Source organism: Rhea americana, unplaced genomic scaffold (assembly GCF_003343005.1).
Source record: "Rhea americana isolate MKP2758 unplaced genomic scaffold, rheAme1 scaffold_580, whole genome shotgun sequence".
Lineage (NCBI taxonomy): Eukaryota > Metazoa > Chordata > Aves > Rheiformes > Rheidae > Rhea > Rhea americana.
In genome coordinates this window covers 1-13,765 of record NW_028186735.1, presented here as the reverse complement: position 1 = coordinate 13,765, position 13,765 = coordinate 1, and the positions used below count along the sequence as shown (strand labels likewise).

The 13,765-nt window shown below is 61.5% G+C and overlaps 1 protein-coding gene across 3 annotated transcripts; it reads left to right on the top strand.

Moving 5' to 3' along the window:
* Positions 1–1,693: 1,693 nt before the first annotated feature.
* On the top strand, positions 1,694–13,671 carry EVI5L (ecotropic viral integration site 5 like). Of its 3 annotated transcripts, XR_014897616.1 has the most exons (20): positions 1,694–2,191; positions 2,700–2,889; positions 2,994–3,218; positions 3,636–3,710; positions 3,814–3,939; positions 4,110–4,253; positions 4,673–4,762; positions 4,842–4,939; positions 5,082–5,142; positions 5,218–5,271; positions 5,863–5,895; positions 6,092–6,232; positions 6,387–6,515; positions 8,422–8,562; positions 8,645–8,803; positions 8,978–9,124; positions 9,857–9,952; positions 10,045–10,140; positions 11,283–11,600; positions 12,095–13,671. XR_014897616.1 is itself a non-coding variant. In XM_085319368.1 (19 exons), exons 1-19 carry the CDS (start codon positions 2,043–2,045, stop codon positions 11,535–11,537), a joined length of 2,409 nt encoding a protein of 802 aa, XP_085175494.1. In that variant the 5' UTR covers positions 1,694–2,042; the 3' UTR covers positions 11,538–13,671. The 3 variants fall into 3 exon arrangements, 2 of the variants coding, with proteins under 2 accessions (XP_085175494.1, XP_085175495.1); XM_085319368.1 differs by having other exon boundaries at positions 11,283–13,671; XM_085319369.1 differs by lacking the exon at positions 5,863–5,895 and having other exon boundaries at positions 1,695–2,191; positions 11,283–13,671.
* Positions 13,672–13,765: the final 94 nt, after the last annotated feature.

Below are 13,765 nucleotides of genomic sequence, written 5' to 3'. Positions count from 1 at the left end.
AAGGCGCCGTCTCTCCGCAGCCCCTTTGTGTCCGGCTCCGCTGCTCCGGGGTGGGGTAGGGGGGGCGTCATCCGCTCTTTGCGTTTTCCCATTAAAAAAACCCATTTATTTATTTTTTTTTAATAAATAAACGTACATGAATATGTATTTCTCTTATGTAGGCCAGGGCTCTGCTCGGAGCCCTCCCCTCGCTCGCCGTCGCCCACCGTGGCCGCCGTCGGACCGCGAGGCTTTCCCGCAGCACGCCTTTTCCGCCCCGTTTCCGGGCTCRCGGCGTTCCCCGAGCTTGGGCGGGGGGTGCAGGGGGTGTGCAGGAAAAAAAAAAAAAATCAATCCGTAAGGAATAACCTGCYCCGCCGCTTTGGAGCGAAATCGCGCCGGAAAAAGGGCCGCTCCGGGCTCCGTTCGGCTTTTTCCGCTAAGCCGGGGCGGCGGGGTTCGTCGCGCAGACCCGGCACCTGCTTTTTCCGCCACGGGGGAAATCCCAGGTGAAAGGAAAATAAAAAAAAATCCGCCTTTTCCTGCAAAAAAAAATCGGCGCCGGCTACCTCTCGGCGCGTCCTGATCCTCCGGAGCGGGAGAAACCTTTGCGTTCCCGTTCCTTTATCCTCCTCCAGCTCCTCTTCACGCGTTAACGTTCGAGTTATCTTGCAAATTCCCTTTTTTTTTTTTCGGTTTTCCTGGATTTCCTGGATGGAAAAGCCCAGGCTTTGCCGAGCCGGATGGGGAGGATCCGCACCCCTTTAGCCGACGGCTCCGCCGCAAATTGTCCCTCGAACCGCGGCGAGGCTCCCGGCTGCTCCCTGGACGCTGCCGAATCCCCCTCCGAGACCCGGGAGACCTCCGAAATTCCCGCTCCGTCCGCTTTCCGCCGTCCTTTTCCCTTTGCGGCGGGCCGGGATTTGCCTCTCCTAACGTTGCCGGTTTGAAAGCCGCCGAGACCCGGCGTCGAATACGGCGCTTAGCCGGCACCTCGCGGCTTGTTTCCGCCTCGGAATCGCGGYTTTCCCGGCGGCCTCCTGCGCTTCCAGGATTTTTTTTGCCAAAAAAGAGAGGGGAAAAAAAAATAAAAAAAGAAAAATCAAGGCTGTGCTTTAAGCRGATGAGGACGCAGCGGGATTCTGCTTCCCAGAGCTTTTTCACGGGGAAGGAAAAAAAATAATCTCCCGCCCTGCCGATGAATGTCTGCACTTTTAAATTAAAACCTCAGGATTTTATTCCGGAGCGGGAAACCGGAGCCRTTAGGGTTGACATGTCCCGCTCCGTCGGCACCGCGACCCTCCAAAATCCCGCTCCGTGCTCCAGGGTCACTTCTGAGAAACGCCAGCTTATTCTTTTTTTCCCTTAAAAAAGCCATTCCCGCTTAACGAGCGATTCCGTACAATTCCGTTAACGATTTAATTCCGATTTCGCCCTTTTTAGAAAGAAGCGTTCCGGTTAAATTCTGCCGGCTTTCGGGAAAACTACGAGCCGTTCGGCRCCGTATTTGCCGACCAGCGACAGCTCGGCTACCGCGCCGCCTCGCTTCCCCGCRGGCCGTTTCGGACCGGGTGTTGTTTTTCTCGGAGCGCCCCTTTTGGCCCCCGGTACAAAATTCCCAGCAAAGCGGGTTTTCCCGGGACGCTGTGCGGTGAAGCGGCTTGTTAAAACCCACCGACAAACCCGCCCGAGGTCCCGTTTTTGCCGTAAATCCCCTGCGAGGCCGTGGCGGTTTAGTTTAAATCGGGGCAGACGAGGGGCAAACGCTTGGACCCGTAATTGAGGCTGGATGCCGGGACTCGGCTGGATTTTCGTTTTCAGGGAATTCGGTTAATCCGGGGGCTGGAAGCGGAGCGACGTCGGCACTTTGTAGCGGAGAGCGAAAGCGGCGTCGGGAAGCGGTTTCGGAGCGCGACGGCTCRCCGGGGCCGGATGGCGATCCGTCCGCTCGGCGGGGAAGGGAAAAGGTGGAAAAATCGTTTCCGCTTCCGCTTGGCTTCCAGGTGAAGGCGCGAGCGCCCCGACTTCGCGGCCCCGGCGCCGGGCCCGGCGCCCTCCCCGCCATGGCGAGCCCGGCCGCCAGCCCCGACTCTTCCTCCCACGAAGCCCTCTCCTCCGTCAACTCGGCGCCGGCCTGTTCGCCCGCTTCCGACTCGGAGAACCTCAGCCCGGATGAGCTGGAGCTGCTGGCCAAGCTGGAGGAGCAAAACAGGTGAGCAAAGGGGCTGCCGGCTGCCGGCAGCGCCCGTTCCCGCTGCGTTTTCCAGGGCGCGGGGTTCCCTCGTTGCCCGTCGGCGCTTGGAAACCTTCGGAGAGCCTCGGGCGAGCGGGCGGATGTTTGCCGGCTCTTTGGATTTTTCTCCCTGCGTCATCCCGCGGGGAAACGATTCCCTCGGCGGCTTCGGTTTGAAATCCGCGCAAAACACAGTTCGGTYCTTGGTTAAATCCCGCCCTCGGTTCGTCCCGGATGCATCCGAACGCCGGGAAGGGAATAAAAGCAGCCCGAACGGGCCAAGGATGGGGCAAAACCGGGCGAGAAACGTGCCGTACGGCACTTGGGAGAAAAGACGGGCTCTGTCCCCGGGAATTCTTTGAAAGTAAAGAAAATGCAGTGAAAAAACCAAGCGCCGGGCAGTGGCGGTCGGTGGCTCCCGGGTGCAGGTGCCCCCGGGGAGTTTTCCGCTCCGGYGGCGTCTCCCCATCTCCGGACTCTCTGGCAGGCTCCTGGAAGCCGACTCCAAGTCCATGCGCTCCATGAACGGCTCGCGGAGGAACAGCGGCTCCTCGCTGGTCTCCAGCTCGTCRGCCTCCTCCAACCTGAGCCACCTCGAGGAGGACACGTGGATCCTCTGGGGCCGCATCGTCAACGAGTGGGACGAGTGGCGGAAGAAGAAGGAGAAGCTGCTGAAGGTGAGACGGCGGCGCCGCGCGTTTCCCGCTTCTCCGGCTTTGGGGGTTGTTTTTTCCTTTTTTTTCCTTTTTCTCCGTTTTTCCAAGCGCCCTTTTCCCCGCAGGAGCTCATCCGGAAAGGGATCCCCCACCACTTCCGCGCAATCGTCTGGCAGCTGCTCTGCAGYGCCACCGACATGCCCGTCAAGAACCAGTACTCGGAGCTGCTCAAGATGTCCTCGCCCTGCGAGAAGCTCATCCGCAGGGACATCGCCCGCACCTACCCCGAGCACGAGTTCTTCAAGGGCCAGGACAGCCTCGGCCAGGAGGTGCTCTTCAACGTCATGAAGGTACGAGGCCATGCCGGCACCCAACGGAGACCCTCCCCAGCCCGAGCTCGGCACGGATCGGCTCTGGCTTTTCCCACCGGTTTTGCCCYGGGGCTGCGAGACCGTTTCCCGCGTGGCTCCGGCGCGAGACGGGGGGCCGTTTCCACCAAACGCTCCTGGCACCCGCAGYGGTCCGTCCCGGGCTGGGCTTTTCCCGCCGGGTTTTCCTCCGCCGGGAGGAACGGCGTAGTCGGTCGCGAGCTTTTCCATCGAAACAAAAGCCGGGAGTCCAAGCAGGCTTAGGGGAGCACCATCAACTTTGGAAAATAAAATAAAATTAAATTAAGGTAAAATAAAATAAGATAAAATAAAATAGAAAGCTGCTGGGTGCTCAGTGGTCCCCAGCTCCCGCTCAGACTCCTTCCTCTTCCCTTTCAGGCTTATTCCCTGGTGGACCGGGAGGTCGGATACTGCCAGGGCAGCGCCTTCATCGTGGGCTTGCTGCTCATGCAGGTGGGTGCCGGGCTTCTCCCCGCGCCTTTCCCGGCTGGAGGAAAGCCGGAGCGGCTTTGGGATGCCACCGGAGGGTTTTAACGCCGTCTCGGTCGCCCGGCAGATGCCCGAGGAGGAGGCTTTCTGCGTGTTCGTGCGGCTGATGCAGGAGTATCGCTTGCGGGAGCTCTTCAAGCCCAGCATGGCCGAGCTGGGGCTCTGCATCTACCAATTCGAGTACATGCTGCAGGTAAACGCCGGCTCCAACCTCCGATCCGCGCCGGGATAAAGCCGGCGGAAGCAGGGCGGGGAAAGGCGACCCGCGGCTCGAGAGAAACCGAAACGCCGCGCCGGTTCGCGGGAGAACCAAGCCGATAAAACRTTTTCCCCCACCACTGCGGGTTTCTCTCCCGCTTGCAGGAGCAGTTGCCGGAGCTGAACATCCACTTCCGTTCGCAGAGCTTCCTCACCTCCATGTACGCCTCGTCCTGGTTCCTCACCCTCTTCCTCACCACCTTCCCCTTGCCGGTGGCCACGCGGGTCTTCGACATCTTCATGTACGAGGTAACGGGGGCCGCGGCGGCGAGGGCTTCCCCGGGGGCACGCCAGAGCCCAGCGCGGCGGCGCCGCGGTCCCGCTCGAGTAGCGAGACCCCGCTAGACGTCACCCGGGGAAGAGAAAACACATTTCCCCACCACGGCGAAAAGCTGTGAATTCCTTAAATCTCGCCTCTGCTTGCTCCGTGGGAACAGCGCTGCGGTGGTGGAGGAAGGCTGACGCCAAACTTGGATATTTTATTTTTATTTTTTTTTTCCCTCACTCTGGGCTTGGATAGGGGGAGGATAAATAAGAGCGGTGGGTTTAGCTGACGGGCAGAGAAACCGGCGGCTCCCAAACTCGCGCCCATCCGGCGGCACGGGAGCCGGCGCGGGTGCAAACGGGCGCCCGAGCCGTCCCCCTCCCCTCCGCGCGCCTCCTTGCAGGGGCTGGAGATCATCTTCCGCGTGGGCATGGCCCTCCTGCAGTTCAACCAGGCCGAGCTCATCCAGCTGGACATGGAGGGGATGTCGCAGGTGAGAGCCGGCGGCCGGGCGGCCTCTCGGGGCGCGGAGCCCCGACGGCCGCAATTCACCCGGGCCGTCGCCTCCGCAGTACTTCCAGAAGGTGATTCCCCACCAGTTCGACAGCTGCCCGGACAAGCTCATCTTGAAAGCCTACCAGGTCAAATACAACCCCAAAAAGATGAAGCGGTGAGTTGTTTCCCCCCATTCAACCCCCCATCCCAGCTTCCACGCGGCTTTTGCCCCTCTCAGCCCCTCTCCGGGGGGTTTAATCCGCGGCGGAGCGGCGGCGGCGGGTGCCGCACGCCTCTCCTCCCCGTGTCCGCCGCAGGCTGGAGAAGGAGTACGCCGCCATCAAGAACAAGGAGATGGAGGAGCAGATCGAGATCAAGGTGAGGGCCTTCTCCTCCCTCGGCGGCCGCCGGCGAGGTTTCCCAGCTGATTTCTCCCCTCTTCTTCCTCCCCAGCGGCTCAGGACGGAGAACCGCCTGCTGAAGCAACGCATCGAGACGCTGGAGAAGGTGAGGCTTAGCCCGGCTCTCGCTCGGGGTTGCCGCCCGCGGGCCGGACCCGCCGAGGGGCCTCCGCATCCGAGCGCCGTCCCCGCGCGCTTTAAATCCCACCTCCCAAGCGACGTCTCCGGGCCCCGCGCACGGCGAGCCGCCCCGAGCCGCGCGGGATTTACTTCCCCCCCTTTTCTTTTTTTTTTTTTTTGGCTTTGATTTGGTTTCTCGTCGTTGGTTTTCTCCCGCCCGGGGGCGGCCCTCGTGCCGGGGATTTTTGTGCCGCGGCAGAGCCGGAAACGGCCTCCCTCGCTCCTCTCCGGCGACTTTTCCGAGCCCGGCTCTTAAAAGCGGACTTAGCTAAAACGCTCCCGTCGAGGAAGGCGGCCCGCTGCCCGATCTAAACGCCGCGAGCGCGTTCTCCGGGTAGAGCTACGGCCGAGCCGCTGCCGCCCTCTCTGCCGGGGCTGTCTTCTCTCCGCCTCGGCTTCGCTCTCTTCTTTTGCTTCTAGCTGTAGCGGGGAGCCGCTTGTCTGACGATCTCGTTACGTGTCGTTCTCTTTCTCTTTCCTCCCTCCGTCTTTCCTTCCCTGTGGGGCTGTCCCGTAGGAGAGCGCTGCCTTGGCAGACAGGCTCATCCAGGTATCGTAACGCCGTTCTTTCCCTCTCCGCTCGCTTTGCCCTTCCGCCTTGCTCCAGCCCGGAAAGCTGCCGCCGCTTTTCCGCGACGCTCGTTCTTTTTCCTCGTTTCCCCCGCGGGAAGCGGGCGCTCGCCCTCCCTCGGCGAGGCGGGAGGGGGGCCCGGCGGTGACGGTCGCCCGTCCCCTCTCGGTGGCAGGGCCAGGTGACRCGAGCGCAGGAGGCGGAGGAGAACTACATCATCAAGCGGGAGCTGGCGGTGGTGAAGCAGCAGTGCAGCTCGGCCACGGAGAACCTGCAGCGAGCCCAGAGCACCATYCGCGAGCTGCAGGACCAGCAGGTCGGTCCCCCCCCGGCACCCGAACCCCTTCCCCCGTTGTCCCTTCCCCGCCGCCGCCGCCGCCGCCCTTTCGGGTCGTGGCGTGAGCTCGGCGGGCGCCCGCCTCCCATCACGCCGCCGCCGCCGGCTGACGCCCGCCTGCCCGCTCTCGCAGGGCAACCCRCGCTTCACGGAGGAGTTCGTCACCCACCTGGAGACGGAGCTGGAGCAGTCACGGCTGCGGGAAACCGAAACCCTCAGCGCCCTCAAAGAGATGCAGGACAAAGTGCTGGACATGGAGAAGGTAGTGGGGCAAGGGAGCGGGCTTTCGCCCAAGCGTTGGCGTTTCAGGGGTCTCCCGTGAGTGTTCGTGTCTCAGGTCTCTTGTGCTGGTGTCCCCCATCTTGAGCATCTCCGATGTTTCGGGGGTCTCTTGTCCTGGTGCCCCCGTCTTGGGGATATCTGGCATTTCAGGGGTCTCCCATGAGTGTTAGCATCTCAGAGATCTCCCATTTTGGTGTTCTGTGGTGTCTTGGAGGTCTCTCACATAGTGTCCTGCATGTGTTGGCATCTCGAGGGTCACTAGTGCCAGCATCCCATGAGCATTGGCATCCCAGGGGTCTCCCATGAGTGTTGACATCTTGGGGAGCTTTTGTGCTGGCATCTCCCGTCTTGGGGGTCTCTGATGTCATGTTCGCATTTCGGGGGTCTCCAGCACCGCGGGGATCTCTCGTTGCTATGTCACGTGAACGTTAGCATCTCAGGGATCTGACATCCCTGTGTTCTGCGAGCGTCAACATCTCGGAGGTCTCGCATGAACATCAGCATCTTGGGGGTCTCCCATCTTGGTGTCTCATGAGTGTCAGTGTCTCAAGGGTCTCCTGTGAATACTGGCATCTTGGGGGTCTCCATTCCTGGTGTCATGTGAGTGTTAGTGTCTCAGGAATCTCCTGCCATGGTGTTGCATGAACATCAGCATCTCGGGGATCTTCTGTGAGCACTGGTGACTCAGAGATCTCCATCCTGGTGTCCTGCAAGCATCAATATCTTGGGGGTCTCCAGCATCTTGGAGATCTCTGGTTCTGGTGTCCCATGAATGTCAGTGTATCAGGGGTCTCCTGCAAGTAGCAGCATCTTAGGGGTTTCCATTCCTGGTGTTACATGAGTGTCAGTGTCTTGAGGATCTCTGGGCCTGGTGTACCACAAACATCAGCATCTTGGGGGTCTCCTGTCCTCCTGTCCCACAAGCATCTGCATCACGGGGATCTCCAGCCACGACATGGCCCAAGTGTCAGTGTCTCGGGTATTTCCCACCTGGCATTGGTGTCTCAGAGATCTTCATGAACATCAGCGCCTCAGTAATCTCCTGCCACGATGTTGCATGAGCATCAGCATCTCAGGGATTTCCTATCCCAGTAGCTCATGAGTGTTGGCATCTCGCGGGTCTCCTGCGAGCAGCGGTGTCTCAGGGCTCTCCATCCCTGGCATCCTGTGAGTGTCAGTGTCTCAGGGATCTCTTGGCCTGGTGTCCTGCGCCTTGGGGGTCTCCAGCTGCAGTGTTGCATGAGCATTGGAGTCTTGAGGGTCCTCAGCATTGTGGGGATCTCCCATTGCTGTGTTGCACGTGTGTTGGTGTCTTGGGGGTCTCCATCTCTGGTGTTGTGCAAGTGTCAGTGTGTCAGGGATCTCTTGTSCTGGTGTCAGGTGTCTCAGGGATTTCTGGCCCTAGCATCACACAAGCRGTGGCATTTTGGGGCTCTCTGGTCCTGGTGTCCCATGAGCATCAGCATTGCAGGGTTCTGCTGCAATGTGGCCCGTTCATCAACATCTCAGGGATCTCCCACCCGGTGTCCCATGAGTGGTAGCGTCTTGGGGGTCTCATGCTGTGGTGTCACATGAGTGTTGGTGTCTCAGATCTCTTGTCCTGGTGTCCTGCATCTTGGGGTTCTCTGGCATCACATGAGCATTGGTGTCTTGGGAGTCTCCCACAAGCRTCAGTGTCTTAGGGATCTCCTGCCATGGCCTGATGCGAGCATCAGCATCTCAGGGATCTCTCATCTTGGTGTCCCACAAGTGCTGGCATCTCAGGAGTCTCTAGCCCTGCTGTCACCTGAACATCAGGGTCTCAGGGCTTTCCCACCCAGCATCCCACAAGCATCCCCTGCTGCAGGGCACCCGCACTGACACCACGGCTCCGCTCTCGCCCGCAGAGGAACAGCCTGCTCCCGGACGAGAACAACGTGGCCCGCTTGCAGGAGGAGCTCAAGGCGCTGAAGGTGCGCGAGGCCGAGGCCGTGAAGTCGCTGAAGGAGCTGCAGCAGCAGGTCAAGGATCTCAACGACACCTGGCAGGTAAGGCCAGGCCCCAGGGCCGCCACCACTCGCCCCGGACACCTTGGCCCTCGCCCGGACGCCTGGGTCCCCTCTGCYCTAGGCTCAGCTGGCGCGAGCCAGYGGGCGCTGGAAGGACTCTCCCCGCAAGAACAACATCAACGAGCTGCAGGACGAGCTGATGACGGCGCGCCTGCGGGAGACGCAGGCCCAGGCCGAGCTGCGCGAGCTGCGGCAGCGGGTGGTGGAGCTGGAAACCCAGGTGAGGGGCTCCGTGGGCCGCGGACGGCATCGCAAAAGCGGAGCGAGACCTCCCCCCGCTTCGCCTGGCGTGGTCGAGGATGGGGGCGTGGGGCGAAGCCAAGGGCACAGAGCACCCATGGGTGCCGCAGGGAGGTCCCCAGGCCACCTGCCAACCGTCTCCCGGCACCCACAGGACCAGATCCACAGCAACCTACTGAATCGGACGGAGCAGGAGTGCACGGGGCTGCAGGAGAAGCTGCAGTACGTCATGGCCCAGAACAAGGGGCTYCAGACCCAGCTGAGCGAGACCAAGCGCAAACACGCCGAGTCTGAGTGCAAGGTGGGCCAGGGTGGGCGGGGGGGCGCCCCATGTCCCCTCCCATGAGGCCCCCATGTTCCTCCCTTGGGGGGGCCCTTCTGTGATCCTCTCCAATGGAGTCCGGCTCAAGGAYAACATCCCCTCCAATGGGGTCCCAACACCCTGCCCAAGTGTGACCCGGTGGCCCCTGCAATGCAGTCCCAGTGTCCCCTCCAAAGGGTTCCCAGTGTCCCCTCTGATGGCATCCCAAGGTCCCCTCCAACAGAGTCCCAGCACTCTGTCCAAGGGTGAGTCAGTGTCCCCTCTGATAGGGTGCTAAAACCCTGCCCAAGGATGACTCAGTGTCTCCTCTGARGAGGACCCATCACCCCTCCCACAGTGTCATGAAGTCCCCTCCAATGGGGTCCCAACGTGCAACCCAGCATCCCCTCCAACTGGGTCCCAACATCCCCTCCGACTGGGTCCCGGCGTCCCTCACAATAGGATCTTTTCACCCATTCAATGGTGTCTTGACTTCCCCTCCAACGGGGTCCCGATGTCTCCTCTGATGGGGTCCCAACATCCCACCCAAGGGCAAGCTAGTGTTCCTGCTGAAGGGGTCCCTGCAGCCACCCAAGGGAGACCTCAACACCCTTCTCTTCCAGCRGGGAGCCCCAGAGAGCGATGGTTTTGGGGTGGGTGGGATACAGCGATGCCCTAGTAAAGCGGGGCCGCTTGTGGGGTAGCCCCCAACGTCCCCGACGTCCCCGGCAGAGCAAGGAGGAGGTGATGGCGGTGCGGCTGCGCGAGGCTGACAGCATGGCGGCCGTGGCTGAGATGCGGCAGCGCATCGCGGAGCTGGAGATCCAGGTGAGGGATGGGCAGGGGATGGGGACGCAGGGGACTGCCACCACAGGGGACGGCCACCGTGGGGTGCTCACCCCCAGCCCACGGCCTTGCAGAGGGAAGAGGGCATGATCCAGGGCCAGCTCAACAACTCGGACGCCTCGCAGTACATCCGCGAGCTCAAGGACCACATCGACGAGCTCAAGGCCGAGGTAAGGCCCTGCACAGGCCCTCTCCAAGCACCCATGGGTGCCCTCAAGCACCRGTGTGCCCCCGCAGGTACCTTTGCCCATCTGGCCCATGGGCACCCACAGATACACTTGGGAASCTGTAGGCACTGATGGGCATTGCCCACCTATAGGTGCCCACAGGCATCCACAGGCACCCATGGGCATCACCGGGCACCCCTGGGCAGCCACAGACCCACCCATGGGTACTCATAGGCATCTGCAGATACCCCTGGGCACCCACATATAGCCATGGGTAACCACAGGCATCCACAGGTACCCGTGGGTGCCCATGGGTACCTAGAAACACGYATGAGTACCTGTGGGCATCCACGGGTATCCATGGGCACCCTAGGGGTGCTCCAGACACCCTTGAGCACCCCTGGGGACCTACTAGGACCCATAAGCACCCCAGGCCATCCATGGCCACCCTGGAACACCCATGGGCACCTGTGAGCATTCCCAGGCAACCTTGGGAACTCAACAAGACACCTGTGGGACACAGTGGTGACATAGCCATGGCCAGTCCCAAGCATCTCGAAGCCCTACTGGTCCCCACTGTCCYTAAATGGGGCCATGCTGGAGGTGGGCAACATCAGTGGTGTTCCCCCAAGGCCATGCAGCGTCATATTGTGTCCCCCCCCATCCTTTATCCCCTGTCCCCATGTCCCATCCTATGTCTCCATGTCGCTGTGCCTGTTCCCGTATCCATGTTCCCCATTCAACATCCTTGTCCCTCTTCTGTCCTATGTCCCTGTCCCCCATCTCATGTCCTTTTGCCTTTCCCCTCCGTCCCATGTCCCTTGTCCACCATCTCATGTTCCTGTCCCCATCCCACGTCCCTGTGCCTGTCCTATATCCCATCCCCCATCTTATGTTCCTGTTCCTTGCCCCCAACACCGTACGATGACCCTGTGCCATGTCCCTGTGTGTGTCCCATGTCCACTCTCCCAATGTCCCATGTCCCCTGTCCCGTATCAACTCTCCTCCTGTCCCACATCCCCTGGGCCACGTCCCTATGCCTGTCCCATGTCCTCCATCCCCTATCCCCGATTCCCATGTCCTTGGGCCTGTTCCCTCTCCCTGTGCCTGTCCCCCGTCCCCCGTCCCCACGCGTGTCCCCGCAGATCCGGCTGCTGAAGGGCCCCAAGGCCTTCGGCGAGGCGCTGGGCTTCGACAGCATCCACATCGTGCGGCACCTGGCGGACGAGGACTCGCTGGCCTCGTCGGACGAGGAGCTGGCGCCGGCGCCCTTCGCCCTCCCGCCCCGCAGCTTCCTCCGCCCCGCCGCCCACGCCAAGGAGAGCTCGGGCAGCACCGACAGTGAGGCCGAGGAGCCCCGGCCGCCCGCCGGGCCCCGCGCCGGCCCCCTGGCTCGCTGACGCGCCGGGGAACCGGCCGCAGGCCGGGGACGAGCCACGCGCCGGGACGAGCCGCTTGCCCGGGTGAGCCGTGCGCCGGGGACGGGCCCCTGCGCCAGCCTCCGCGCTGGCCGGGGACAAACTCGCGTGCTGATGGCAGCGGCGAAGCCACGCTCCAGCGCTAAGGTTGAACCCATGTTCCAACACTAAGGTTGAACCCATGTTCTTCCTGGGATTGACCCCCACGCTCTAACACTGCGGTTGACCCCATGCACTAAGATTGGGGGGTCAAACCCATGTACCATCTCGAGGTGGACCCACACTCCAACACTAGGGTTGAACCCTTGCACTGGCTGGGGTAGAACTCATGCTCTAACGTTGGGGTTGACTCCCTTCTCTAACGTTGGGGGTCAATCCCATGCTCTGTCTGGGTTTGAACCCACACTCCTTAACATTGGGGTTGAACCCATGCACCAATGCTGGGGTGGACCCACGCTTTGGCTGGGTTGAACCCATTAAGCAGCTGGGGTTGGACCCATGTGCCAACACGGGGGTTGACCCCACACTGTAACATCAAGGTTGAACCCATGCACTGCCTGGAGTTGAATCCGTTCTCCAACATTGGGACTGAATCTCCAACATCGAGGTTGAACTCAAAATCAGGCTGGGGTTGAACCCGTGTTCTAATGTTGCGGTTGCACCAATGCGTCAACATGGGGGTCGAAGCCCTGGACTAGGTGGAGTTGAAGCTAGGCACCTGCTGGTGTTGGAACTACGTGACAATGTTGGGGTTGGACCTGAAGACTGGCTGGGATTGACCCCACACTCCAATGCTGAGGTTGATCCTACATTCTAACACTGGTGTCAAACATGTCACAACTGGGGTTGAAAGACTTCTCCAGCACTGGGGTTGAACCCATCCTCTGGTTGGAGTTGAACCCAAGCACCAGCTGGAGTTGGCCCCACACACTAATATTTGGGTTGAACCCAAGCTCTAACACTGGGGTTGAACCCATGCACTGGCTGGGGGGGGTGGACCCACACTCTAACGCTGGGGTCAGATCCCCACACTAACATTCAGGTTGATGCCACACGTGACACCGGGGTCAAACAACTCGTGTGGTGCCCGAGGTTGAACCCATTCTCCAGCATCAGGACTGAGCTCGTGCTCTGGCTGGGGTTGAAGCCATGTCCTAACTTTGGGGTTGAACGAGGCATCTGCTGGGGTTGGACCCATGTGCCAATGTTGCGCTTGGACCCAAAGGTGGGCGGGGRTTGACCCTCATGCTCCAACACTGGGGTCAAACCCATTTTCTGGCTGGGGTTGAACTCGTTCTCCAACATCAGAGTTCAACCCAGGCACCAAAGTTGGGATTGACCGCCCCCCCCTGGCCCAAGCTCCAACATTGGCATGAAGCCACAGTCTGCGATTGGGGGCTGAACCCAAGGGCAAGCTGGGATTGACTCGACTCCAACATGGTTGACCGCTGGGACATGGTGGGACTCCCGAATGTGGCCAGACCCCCCCCCCGGAGAGGCTTGGAGCCTGGACATGGCTGGAACCCGAGATGCAGCCTGGTCCCAGGACGTGCTCAGACCCAGGACACAGCCTGACTCTGAGGGTGGTGGACACAGCCCAAGCATGGAGAGGGTCCAACTCCAGCTGCAGCCAGACCTCAGACACAACCAGAACTTGGGATATGGCTGGACCTTGGCCACGGCCGGGTCTCCCTGGATGCAACCAGCTGCAGGACACGGCCGGCGTCCCAGACCCCGGGACACGGCTCAACCCTGGACACAGCGGGACGTGGCCAGATCCTTGGAGGTGGCAAAACCCTGGCCTGATCCGACTCTCGGCCACGGCCGGACGCCACGACGTTGCCTGACCCTGGGACACGGCTCAGCCTTGGACACGGATGGACCAGAACCGGGACACGGTGGGACCCTGGACGTGGTCGGACCCGGGACGAAGGCGCCGCCGGGGACCCCACCCCCGTGCCCGGGTCCGTCTCCGACGTGCCCCTCCCGGATCCGTCCCCGTCACGGCCGCGTGTCCGTCCGTCCGTCATCCTCCTCCCACCCCCGGCCACCGCGGTTCAGCCCCTGTACAGTGAAATACAGACAGGCCGTGGGGGGGTCCCCCGCGGCGCTCGAACTCGGGGCTGTGCTGTGACCACCCCCCCCAAAAAAAAAGCCCCTCTGGGGATCCCCAAAACATCTGATGATGTCCCCAGCCCCCCCCATCCTCC